This window comes from Camelus bactrianus, chromosome 12, assembly GCF_048773025.1.
Source record: "Camelus bactrianus isolate YW-2024 breed Bactrian camel chromosome 12, ASM4877302v1, whole genome shotgun sequence".
NCBI lineage: Eukaryota > Metazoa > Chordata > Mammalia > Artiodactyla > Camelidae > Camelus > Camelus bactrianus.
This window is the reverse complement of record NC_133550.1, coordinates 32,115,744-32,128,474: the sequence shown is the minus strand read 5'-3', so window position 1 is coordinate 32,128,474 and position 12,731 is coordinate 32,115,744. Positions and strand designations below refer to the sequence as shown.

General features: G+C 33.9%; 1 protein-coding gene across 5 annotated transcripts in view; it reads right to left on the bottom strand.

Annotated features, from left to right (window-relative positions):
• SLC41A2 (solute carrier family 41 member 2) overlaps positions 1 to 12,731 on the bottom strand; it is a 104,396-nt gene that overhangs the window by 25,678 nt on the left and 65,987 nt on the right. For all 5 annotated transcript variants that reach the window (XM_074375147.1, XM_074375148.1, XM_074375146.1 and 2 more), the window contains 3 exons: positions 11,799 to 11,878; positions 4,348 to 4,479; positions 3,308 to 3,456 (listed from right to left, as the gene is read on the bottom strand). In XM_074375147.1, the coding sequence (XP_074231248.1) occupies positions 3,308 to 3,456; positions 4,348 to 4,479; positions 11,799 to 11,878 (361 nt within the window). The remainder of the gene's footprint in view (positions 1 to 3,307; positions 3,457 to 4,347; positions 4,480 to 11,798; positions 11,879 to 12,731) is intronic.

The following is a 12,731-nucleotide window of genomic DNA, read 5'->3' as shown; positions in this document are numbered from 1 at the left end:
TTTGAATGAAGTATGCAGGAAAAAGTGAAGATCTTCCATCTAACCTTAGTCTCCAAAGAGATGTACGAATGTGTGTGTTTGTGTATGTGTTATATATGTTAGTGTCAGAGCACGAAGATTTGATTTGAGAAGTTACAGTGTGATTCTAAGCTGTTCTGTTGGAATAATGCACAATGTCAGGTACAAAAACAAAGATCTACTCTGGCAGATACCTGATTTTGGGGGAAAAAACAAAAACTAAAACCCATAAAAATGACAGTCATAAAAGACACATAAGAAGATTCACTCAATACTATAAGGTAAAAAAAATTTCAATTGTCATTCAGCAATCAATGGCTCACCATTTATAATTGTTTAATAACAACAACAGCAGTGTCAGGTAACACTCATATAGCATCTACTACACAGCAAGCTTTATGTAATTAATTCATTTAATCCTCAAAAGTGCCTATGAGGTAGGAACTACCACAGATCTTCCTTGACTTATGATGGGGCTCCACCCCAATAAAACCACGGTAATTTGAAAATACTGTAAGTTGAAAATGCATTTAATACAACCCTACTGAACACCATAGCATAGCCTAGCCTGACTTCAACATGCTGGGAACCCTTACACTATCCTACAACTGGGCGAAACCATCTAACACAAAGCCTATTTTATAGTGAAGTGTTAGAGTAGCTCACGTAATTTATTGTACTGCAAGTGAAAAACAGAATAGTTGTTTGGATACAGGATGGTCTTAAGTGTATCGGTTGGTTACCCTCATGAGCATGCGGCTGACTCGGTGCCGTGGCTCACTGCTACTGCTCAGCATCAGAAGAGAGTATCACACTGGATGTCACTAGCCTGGGAAATACCAAAATTTAAAACGTGAAGTATGGTTTCTACTGAATGCATTATCGCTTTTGCACATCACAGAACTGAAAAGTCCGAAGTTTGACTGTCTGTGTTCCTCCCATTTTATTGAGGGGGTAACTGAGACACAGAGATATTAATATTCTTTCCTCAACTCAGTTTTTCAAACTTCACTGGTCAGAATTTAGGTCAGAGGTTTAAAAAAAGACATCTAGGTATACTGTGAGCATAGGTTGAAATCTAGTATTTTTATAAATTCAGAAAAATTTCTTATATCCTTCACTAACTTAAGTGAAATGATACATGATCGTATACTGGCACAGAACCATAAACATAAATGTCAAATCAATCCATGAGGTGAAGAGGTAAAGTTACAAATAGGAATTTGCTCTAAAAGTGGTGTGTTTATTAAAAGACCAAAGAACAGTTTCTTAAATATTGCCCATGGGATTAAGGAATGCATCTTTTTCATAATACTTACACATATGGAGAACATAAATTATAATAAATGACCGTATCACATACAGCAATAAAGATAGCCAGTAGTAAAAAAGGGTATTTGAAATAACTTCGTCCCTAATGAACAGCAGAAAAATATTACTCCCCAGGTAGAATCAACTGCTTTTTCTTCCAAGCCCTGACAGCAAATTATGCGTACCTATTCCCAGCATTAATATTATGTTACATTATAATACAGTTATTTGTTCATGTAGTAGTCTTCCCTCCAGACTATGAGTCCTTGAGGATAACGTCTGAATTTATTCATCCTGGGATTTAAAACCCACCGTGCATCAAGTAGAATGATGGTTTACTGAATGAATAAATGAATGAATGAATGATTTAGTAGGTAACTTTTAATAAAATCTCAAGCATTAGAGAAAAGTTACAAATATCAATTAACTCACAGGGTTTTCGTTATTTTATGAGTAGATTCTTGTCTCCCTTATCTGGATTTAAGGCCTTTCTACATCAGCCCTAATCTACTTTCTTAACCCTATCTCATCTACTTTTCTTCTCTTGTTAGATCCTCTGTATGAATTACTTTCTCTTTCTGGCATACACTCTGTGCTTTAAAAATTCAGTAATCTCCAAAAGCTTTAGACTATGCAGCCCTTCCAATGTAAATGAGAATGCTTACTTAACATTGTGCTAATAGATTATGTTTACTGGAAAGCGATCTTAAAAATAGAAGAAAATAGACATTTTAAACAAATAAGGTTAACATATAAAAGTTTAAAATCTTTTCTTTCTGTGCACAAGGCACGGTTCTGTATGTACTTCAGTTTAAAAATCACTGATTTATATCAAAAGGACAAATCTCATAGAGTGTGAGAATTAACTGAATCTGTGCATGTAAAGCACTAAGAACAACACTGGTTGTATAGGAAACACATTAAATGTCAGTTAATGTCATTAACATCATTATTATCAATGCAGTTTCTTTTGACTGGCATAATTCCCCATACTTACCCTCCAGACTCACTCCTACAAACTGCTTGAAGGCCAAATGCAAATGTTATCTCTTCAAAAAATTATTTGAATGCATCTCTTAAGTTAGGATTTCTCACTGTAGGAGGTACCAAATCCTACAGAGCTTAGCAAGAACCCATGGCCAAGAAGCCAAAATAAAGTTGAACAGTTGGAAAAAATTAAAAATGGGTTTATGGAAAATGATGCAAATGAAAAAAGATGTGATTATTAACCTTAAGAAAAATAAAATACACAAAAAGAAAGAAGGTACATTATCTGGCTCTATAGTAAACAATGTTTAGATAGACCTAATGATAGAAACACTGACTACTAATGAAACCAAAAACTGTGATATAACCATATGGGAAAGACCGGTCATTATAAGAGCACCCAAATCCTCGATTTTCATTAGCAAGAGTCTAAAGGAGATTAACCATGAACTAGAAATTCAGGCATATTATTTTCGGATTTACAGATATATACCAGAAGAAATTTAACAACAGGGAAAAGGAGAAGACCTTGCAAGCTTCTAGAAATATAAAAGTAGTTTTGTACAATGAGATCAGCAGTGAGAATGGCATGTGTTGCTATTTTTCATGGTAATAGGAGAAGTTAAAAAGCAAGGAAACAATGCCTTCAAACTTCTAAAGAAACAGAATTCTATATCCAGGCAACCAATTCATGAAAAACCATTTTACAACATGCAAAGACTCAAAAAATTTTTCCTTATGTAGCACTCTTTCTCAGGAATTTATCTGAAAATGTGTTCATACAAAACAAGAGAACAAAAAGGAAGACGCAGAATCCAGGACACAGGAAATTCAAAGGTTCCATTGATCAAATTAAAAGTGGTCCTGAGTTACTAGTTTTAAGAATATCAAGTCAATACACGAAGGCATTCAGCTGAGGTTTGAAACGCTAAAGTATTTCTTTTACTTCAACTTGAGCATAAAAGAGATTGCAAGAGGTTTTAACTCTTACCTGTAACACAGCAGCAATTAAGTATACCACTACGAAGATTACAGTTAAAGAAGTGTGACCACTTTTCATCAAATGAATAGTGTAGAGGAAAATTAAATGTCCAGGTATCACTAACAGCAGCAGAACTTGAGCTGACTTATTATTTACTCCTGTAACATAAAATGTAAAAGTTGTTAAAACAAAATCATATTTTGGTGAATAAAAGGTCGCGGTTGTTAAAATTTGAGGATTACTTCTAGTTACTATATTGTATAGAATCATATAAATGTCAATTGCTTAAAATAAATTTTAACTATTTACAATTCACTTAACTTTTAGAAATTCTTCCTATATGTTACCTACTTATTAAATGAAAGATAGTTGCTGAAACCTTGCTCTGAAGACCTTTGGTCAAACTATAATATCTATTATAAAAACAGAGAGAAGACAAAAGAAAAAATATAAAGTTCCTAAAGTACTGAAATGTTTAATTTTATTTTTCCTTTAGGATTCTTTCATTGCTATTACAAGACTGGGCATTTCTGATCCTTATTCAAAAGTCAATAATTACATTTACTTTCATCAGAGAAAAAAGTTGTCAAAAATTGTGAGGTTTAAAATTGTTTAGTTTTCTGGGCATCCTATGTCTGGGACATAAACAATGCAATGTTCCTTGTAACTGAGGTTATCCTCTCTCATTCTGTTTGGGATCAAATGCCTACACTTGGAAAGGCCAAAAGGATTAACATACAAAAGACAGTATATCTGTCTCCTTAAATCACCTCGCAATGCTTTCTTATATGTACAAGGCCCCTCTTTCTTGACTCATAAACAAGATATCCCAGAGAAAGATAAAAGACAAAAATGATGCAAAGTTCCTCAGCAACTACAAAATTGATACAAATTCTTTTTTTTGTTGTTGTTCACTGAGATTTAGTGAACAAAATCTATTTAAAATCTACTTAGCTCTCAGAAATGGAAACCTGTGCAACATTCACAAAACATGTATTCAACAAAGGCTGCCTGCCTATACTCATAAGAGTTCACCCACGAGCACCTACCTGGACCAAAAAAAGTTCTAAATGGGTAGTAACAACCTTTGGGTTCATCAGGCAGTTCTCCTGGAATGCTGTGTAAATGGAGGTAGGTAGAAATCCTGCTAGCCTGAATGGCCACCAAATTACCACCAATACCTGGAAACATAAAGAAAAACAATGTAGCTATCTTCTTATTTTAAATAAGTTGCATAAAGTCAAGTAAATATAATCCAATTATGTCACATCGTGGGCCAATAAAGCAAAACAGAATTCTTCTGAAATGTTGACTTATTTAATGTTGAGGTAGATATTCCAAAGGCATAAAATCATTGTTGTGAAAGACTCATTCATTATTTTTTCAAATCTAACTGGTCTGAAAGCAGAGTAAGTAATTTAAAAAAATTACTATTACAACTAAAATATAAAACTAGGTTATATGATGTTTCACGTTCATCATCTTAATGAGAGGGAAAATGAGCTAGATTTATCCAAATAGACAAGGTTTGATATTTGTCTTCTCAGGTTACTAAAGAAACTGGTATGAGACACTGAAAGAAATACTCAAGAAAGTAATCTTTTAACCTAGATTATCCTCTCATACACTCTGAGAAAGGTGAGTTCGCAAAGGGCAGTAAGCGCCCCAAAGGTGAGTTAGGACACCCAAACTCTTTCTCCTTTGACAGAGTATAGGAGGAGGATGTAGTAGCCATAAAATCAAGTAGGAAGAAAACAACTGAAAATTTCAAATCCTTAAATACTAAGTGTGGGCTAACTGAACCATTGAGAATACCTGGGGACCCTACTTACAAGGGGAGTCCACGTTCACCTGCTTGCTATCTCTGGGTGTTTGTGAGACAGACTGAGATAGGGCAGAACACTTGACATAGCCAACCTTGATGGCACACAGCAAGAGAGCACATCCATTTCTGAATCTCTCTCTCACATGAAACAAACTATGCTTGGGGTGGTGAAGAAAACACCCCAGCTGTCTGATACCAGGCAAAGATCAGCTGCCACTGGAGGAAGAGCAGAAGCAAAAGCTGTCTTCCTGCTCAAAAGAAAGTCTTCCTGCCAAGACCAATCTAGCAGAGTGACAGCCAAAAGGGGAGGGAAAGAAACACTAAGAAAGCCTTACCTCTGTGGACCAAGTGTATAGGGACTGCCTAAGAATGGTAATAGTACAAGAGAATCCCAAACTCCATCCCATGCCTTGCATCATGTAGCAAGCATCAGCAGTCTACCATGAGCAGAGGAGCAAAAGCACAAACAGTTAAGCCTTCCATGCTGCAGGCATATAGAACTCCACGTTTCACACTAGGCGTAAGGAGCAGGAGCTCATCAATAAAGAAATTTGAAGTCAGTGATGCACTGAAGGTAACTATAATTACCACAAAAAACAAACCCAGCTCAACTGCTGATGAGACTGACTCAGTCCTCTATGGAAATGAACTAACAGAAGAAAAAGTCTACCTTTTTTAGGCACAGATAATATTTGTCTCAGTTGCCAATGTTCTTTTATACACATTGCCCAGTATTCGATAAAAATTTGAGACCGTAAAAAGCAATAAAGAAAACAGACTATTGTCAGGAGTTAAGAAGCCAAAAGAACCAGACCCAGAGATGACTAAGGTGTTGAAACTATCTGACAAAGATGTTAAAATAACTGTGGTTAATACGTTAAAGGATCTAGTGGAAAAGATGTACAACGTGCATCTTTAGACTCATAGACATAGAATACAGACTTGTGGTTGCCAGGGGGGCGAAGGGTGGGAAGGGACAGACTGGGATTTCAAAATTGTAGAATAGATAAACAAGATTATACCATATAGCACAGGGAAATATACACAAAATCTTATGGTAGCTCACAGAGAAAAAAAATGTGACAATGAGTGTGTGTTTGTCCATGTATGACTGAAAAATTGTGCTGAACACTGGAATTTGACACAACATTGTAAAATGATTATAAAACAAAAAAATGTTTAAAAAATATGGGGATATAGATTAAAATTAAAGGTATGGAAAAATATAGTATACAAGCACAAGTAAAAAGAAATCTAGAGTGGTTATAGCAATTTGAGCAAGGAAAAAAGAAGACTTTGTGACCGGGAATACTACCAGGGATAAAAATGAACACTGAATAATGGTTGAGGAGGTCAACTCATGAAAAAGACATAACAATTTTAAATGCAGATGCAAGATCTTCAGAATAGATAAAGGAAGAACTGATAAAACTGAAAAAAAAAAAATAACTCAGACAAGTTCTTGTTTATATTTGGAGACTTTATCACTCCTCTCTCATTAACTACAATACACAGATTAAAAAAATCAAAACTACATAGATGTTTGAAACAATATTATCAATGAGTTTGATCTAAAGGACATTTATAGAACACACCACCCAACAATAACAGAATATATACTCTTTACAAGTAAACACATGAAACATTCACAAAGATAGACCATATCATGAGCCATAAAATAAGTCTCAACAAATATGAAATAACTGGAACACATAAAGTATGTTTTCTGGCCAGAACAGATAGATATCTAAGAATTCCCCCAAATATTGGAAAGTAAATAATACACTTCTAAGTAACCCACAGGTCAAAGAAGAAATCACAATGGAAATTTTTAAATATTCTGGATTTAATGAAAATGAAAACACAACATATTGAGATTTGTGGGAGACACACAAAGCATACTTAGAAATTCACAGCATTAAATCTTATGTCAGAAAAGAAGAATGATCTTTTATCAATAATCCCAGATTCCAATCTTAAGAACATAAAAAAAGAAAAAATTAAGCTGAAAGAAAGTATAAAGAAGGAATAATAAGTTTAAGAGCACAAATCAATGAAATAGAAAACAAAAACAACAGAGAATAAAGAAATGAAACCAAAAGCTGGTTCTTTGAATAGATCAAGAATAAAATATACAAATTTCAATAGTAAGAATGAAAGAGGGGTCACCATTACAGACTATGCAGGCATTAAATGAATAATATGGTTATGCCAGAAAATGAGAGCTTAGATGAAATTTAAAAATTCCTTGAAAACCACAAACTACAGAAACTCACTTGACAAGAAACAGTAATATGAATAGCCTTATCTCTATAAAGCAGTAGTTCTCAGCTGGGGGTAATTTTGCCACCAAGAACCAACCCCCAATTAAAAAAAGAGAGATCTGGCAATATCTGGAGACATTTTTGGTTATCATAATTTGGGAGGTGCTACTGGGATCTAGTGGGCAGAGGTCTGAGATGTTGCTAGACATCCTACAATGCACAGGATGCTTCCCCCATAATAAGAAATTATCTGGTTTCAAATGCCGATAGTGTCAAGCTGAAAAACCCTGTATTAAAGAAAATGAATTCATAGCTAAAAAGTTGTCCACAAAGAAAACTTCAGGGCCTGATGCCTTCACTCTATGGAAACCGAGAAAACACATCTCCAAATAACTTGTAAATTAAAGAAGAAATCATGATTACAAATTAAAAACCATTTGTATTTGAATGGAAATTAAGTATTACATACAAAAGCATGTAGGATGTAGCTAAAGCAGTACTAAGAGGCACACTTACCTTCTTAAATGCATACACTAAAAAGCTTACGGACCTAAGCATCTATCTCAAGAAGCTGGAAAAGACAGAACTATTAACACAAACTTGAAGAAGAAAAATAATGAAAAGAGAAAAAATTAAGAAAGTCAAAAAAGTTAAATACCGGTTATTTGAAAAGAAAAAAGAGGAAGCACAAACAACAGGGAAAAAAAGGAAGTCATAATTCTAACTGCTGTCAATATTTCTAAAATAACAATATGAACACCTTTATGCCAATAAACTTAAAAATTCAAATGGGAAAATATCCTAAAATATACACAACAACAAAAGTAACTCAAGAAGAAATAGAAAACTTGAATCATTCTGTAATGATTAAAGAAATTGAATCTAAAATTTTAAATCTTCCTCAAAAAACCTCCAAGCCCACATAAGATGTTTGCTTTATTGTTTTTTTTTCAAGTGAGTTCCACTAAATATTTAAGCAACAGATAATAAATAATAAAAACAGCAAAATCTTACACATACTATTTTACAGTGTAAAATGAGTAGTATATCTAACTCACATAATGAAACTAGCGTAACTGAGTTCAAAATCCAACAAGAGCAATATGAAAAAGGAAAATTATAGGCCCACCTTATGAATAAAAACACACATAAAAAGATATCAAACTAACTGTTGGCAAACTAAATCCAGCAAAATGTTAAATGCATAATATATCACAAAACTGGATTTATCCTAGGAATGTAAGGCTGATTTAATATTTGAAAATAATGTAATACAGTGTATTAACAAATAAATGGAGGGAAAATATAATTATATTAAAAATGTAGAAAAATAAAAGTAAATGCAGAAAAATTAATAAAATTCAGCATTTTACTATTTATTATTAAAATCTCTAATGGAGAGGAACTTCTGATAACCACACACAGACATACACACAAACACACACACACACAAACACGCATAAAACACACAGAGGAGGTGCTGCAGATCATTAAGAGTGCTACAGACTTTTCAATAAATAGTGCCAAGATAACTAGTTATTAATATGCCAAAAAAGTCATGAAATTGGACTCCTGTTCATACTCTACACAAAAATCAGTTTCTGGTAGATTAAAGGCATCATATGGAAGACAAAATAACTAACATAGTGTGGAAGCTTATTAAAGTTTTAGCCTCCCATGGAATTAAAACCCCATTATGAGCTCATCATGATCCCTGATTATATTTTTAAACTACAGCAGAATTATTACCTTGGAATAATTGGCTTTCCTTAATGCCAAAAATGCTTTCTTATTATCATGACGTACACTATACTTCTACTAAGAGCTGGGCTATCAGCATTTCTTTTAAATTACTTAAATTCCTCACAGACTAATTATACTACTAAAGCTAGTGGAGAACATCTAAAGATTGTCACATAAATTAATAACATTAATAAAAGCAGACTTCCAACATATTAAATAATTAGTGAGAGGCTTCGGTGTCCACAAGAACTAATTTTTAAGTACTTTATTGCTAGAATGGTAACATATGGTTTGATAGTATGAATAAATTCAGAAGGTTCATCTAAGGACTACTTTAAAATCCAACCTCATGTTTTATTAAATTTAGAAATATGTTTCCAGGAAATATTTAACACTCACAGCATAGAATATATTTCAAACTATGTCAATGATTCTTTTGGACTGTCCCAAGGGGACCTGAAGTGAAAGTTCATTTCATTAAAAAGTAAACCCTTATAATCAACAGCACAACAGATCTCGTATCTTCCATATGTACCTACATATTTTAGGCACCTTCACTTCTCCTCCTTTCATGACTCCTTATCAGAACTCACATACAGGTATTGCTCTTTTAGTTTCAAGAAATGCAAAGGGTAGTAGAAATAGACATAGAAAACAAACTTAACGGCTACCAAAGGGGAAAGAAGTAGGGAGGGATAAATTAGGAGTTTGGGATTAGCAGATACACACTCTTATGTATAAAATAGATAAACAGTAAGGTTCTACTATATAGTACAGGGAACTGTATTCAATATCTTGTAATAATCTATAATGAAAAAGAATATGAAAGGAATACATATATATTTATAAATGAAACATTATGCTGTACACCAGAAATTAACAAAACATTGTAAACAGACTATACTTCAATGAAAATTTTTTAAATAAAAATAGTAGATAAACAGCAAAGTCCTACTGTCTAGCACAGGCAACTATATTCAATATCTTATTTATAAAGCACAGATATACATATAGTACAGAAATGGATCTGTGATATTAAAATTTCATGGATGGGCACATTTAGGGGGAAAAAAAGGTTTAAAGTGGCTCCAGAGGGCAACAATGAAAAAAGGCTGAGAAACGCTGCCTAGAAAGGAACTTCCCAAACTAGAATGTCTTAAACAGGTTACAGGTGTGTCTAGGTACTGTTCTCCTAAGCTCCACATGGGTAGGATAGGTCTGAGGCAGCTGCGGCACTCAAGGGGTTGCTTCTGGTAACAAGTGTTCTCCTCCTTCTTCACCCCCATGTGCCATCCAAATATTGTAATTTTCTGCGTGTGCCATGACATGAAACAGTTTGGCAAATACTGCCCTAGAGAAATGAATCTATCTACCTTTCTTGGGACAACTGAGAATGTCACTGTAAGTAAGGCCCTTCACCTTAGTCTCTCTTCAGGACTCCTTTTATTACTCCATCGAAGTAAGGGGTATCCTTTCTTTCTAAGGCTACTTTGTAGCCCATCATTTTGTGGACCTTATTCCTTCATTATTTACCATTGCTCATGCATCCTTAATCCTTCCTTTTCTATTACTCCTTTGCCTCCCTGCCAATAAATGTATCAACATCTCTCTCACCTTGGTGAGCGAATCAGGAAGGCTACTTTATTACTTGAATGATGGCTGGAGTGAGACATTAGTAGAAAACAACGGTAAGACATGCTTGTTATATAAGTAAATGAACAAGTGAATTCTGTTAAAGCACAAAGACACAAGGTTTGGCCATCATCTATTCAAAGAGGATGAAGGGCCGGGTTGAATTAAATGGTTCCATGATTTTAAAGGCAGGTGATGGGCAGAATGTTGGTACCAGGAAAACCAGGAAGGGCATCTCTGGGGGAAATTTGTTCAGTTACCCCAAGATTAAAATGTTCAGTAAAGATTTTTAGGTGTGAAATTAGATTTGGAGAACTTGCTTTCATATATTTTCTTATACATAAGTACATAAAAGTAATTTATATTAAATGTGTAGTATATCCTGTGATGTATATTTCCCCAGGTAGAATTATTTTTTAAAGTATATAGGCTTGGGCTATACTGAAATCCAATTTAATGACAGCCAGCCCAAAAGCCAGTAGGACTAGACTAAAATTATCTTATTAAATGGAATCTGTACAAAAAAATCCCTGTGAATTTAAGTATTGTAATTTCCATTTTATAGATAAGAGAAAATTTAAGGCAGATTTGAAAGGGATCAGCAGAGGTATGATAGATTTTAATGGACTGAAATGACACCAGCAATGCTTAATCCTAGCTAACCCTAATAATTTACCCATCAAAATCGACAAGGGCAGCGACAAAACAATACAAGGCAGCAGATAAGCCCAAAATAAACAGTAATACAGAATTGAAATATCCCATTTTGCCATACAAACCTTAAAAATCAGGTATGTCTGACTCTCAAACAAATAGTGGTAAGATTAAAAAACAGTTGTTTTTAAAAAAAAAAATGTGTTCTGCACACAGAGAACAGGGAAGGTACCTTCCACCAGCAGTAACAACCTAGGATCGAAAATAAAATGGACGGGATGGGAAGACAGACCTTTTAAAATCTGAACCCAAAGATACCTGTTAGTACCTAAGAATACAGAGAGATACGGTATCGTTATGAAACAGTATATCTAATTCTTACCATTAATAACTGGTGTGTAAACAACAATCCCAACCAAGTTTGGATCAGATACAGTTGTGTCCAGAATAAGGCCCCCAATGCTGAAAGATATAAAAACATACAATTTAAGGAAAAGGAAACGAAATGTGCTAATTTGAAGCTGTTCTTTATATACAAACACCCTTACTTTTACAAATAAAATATTTAGATATTAAAAAACAGAATAAAAAGAAAAAATATTCAAAGCAAAAATCAATGTCAACAGCAAAATGTTGAAAATAAAACATGGCATAAGCTGTGGTCCCACATTTTAGGGCTTTCTTGTCTCCAAGATATGTTACATGCAAAAAAGAAAAAAGCATAAACTTTAAGTGCATTAAAATGTCTGGAAGGACATATAAGAAATTAAGTATGTCAATCTCTAGGGGGTGAGACTGACAAGGGACTCATGGTCATTTAATATCTTTCTATACTTATTAATTTTTAAAAGCCATGTTCATTTATTACTCTTACAACTAAAAGATAGTTTTAAAGAGAGTATCTTTTCATACTTCAAGTATACAAGCCATTAAAAGGATAATTTTTATCATGTTAAAACTAGATACAGTTAGGATGTGTCTTATCACTGGTAAATTAAAATAATCAGTTGTAGCCATAGAAAGAGCTCAATTGGAGAACAGAGGTCTGGAAAAATAAAATACGGTTCTATAGTAGAAACATATACACTCTCAACATCTCAATGGAGCTGAGCGATCTGTTTTTGTTTCCAAGATCATTATCAACTGGTTAACTTCAGTCTCCAGGTCTACATACTATAAAGCATTGCCAGTCGCAATATTCCATGGGATCCTGTTGCCTAAATCTTCTAGGAAAATGCAATCCACATTACAGGAGAATGAACTATATGCTGACACAGAATGGGGCTGATGCCAAATATCAGATCAGATCTTACCA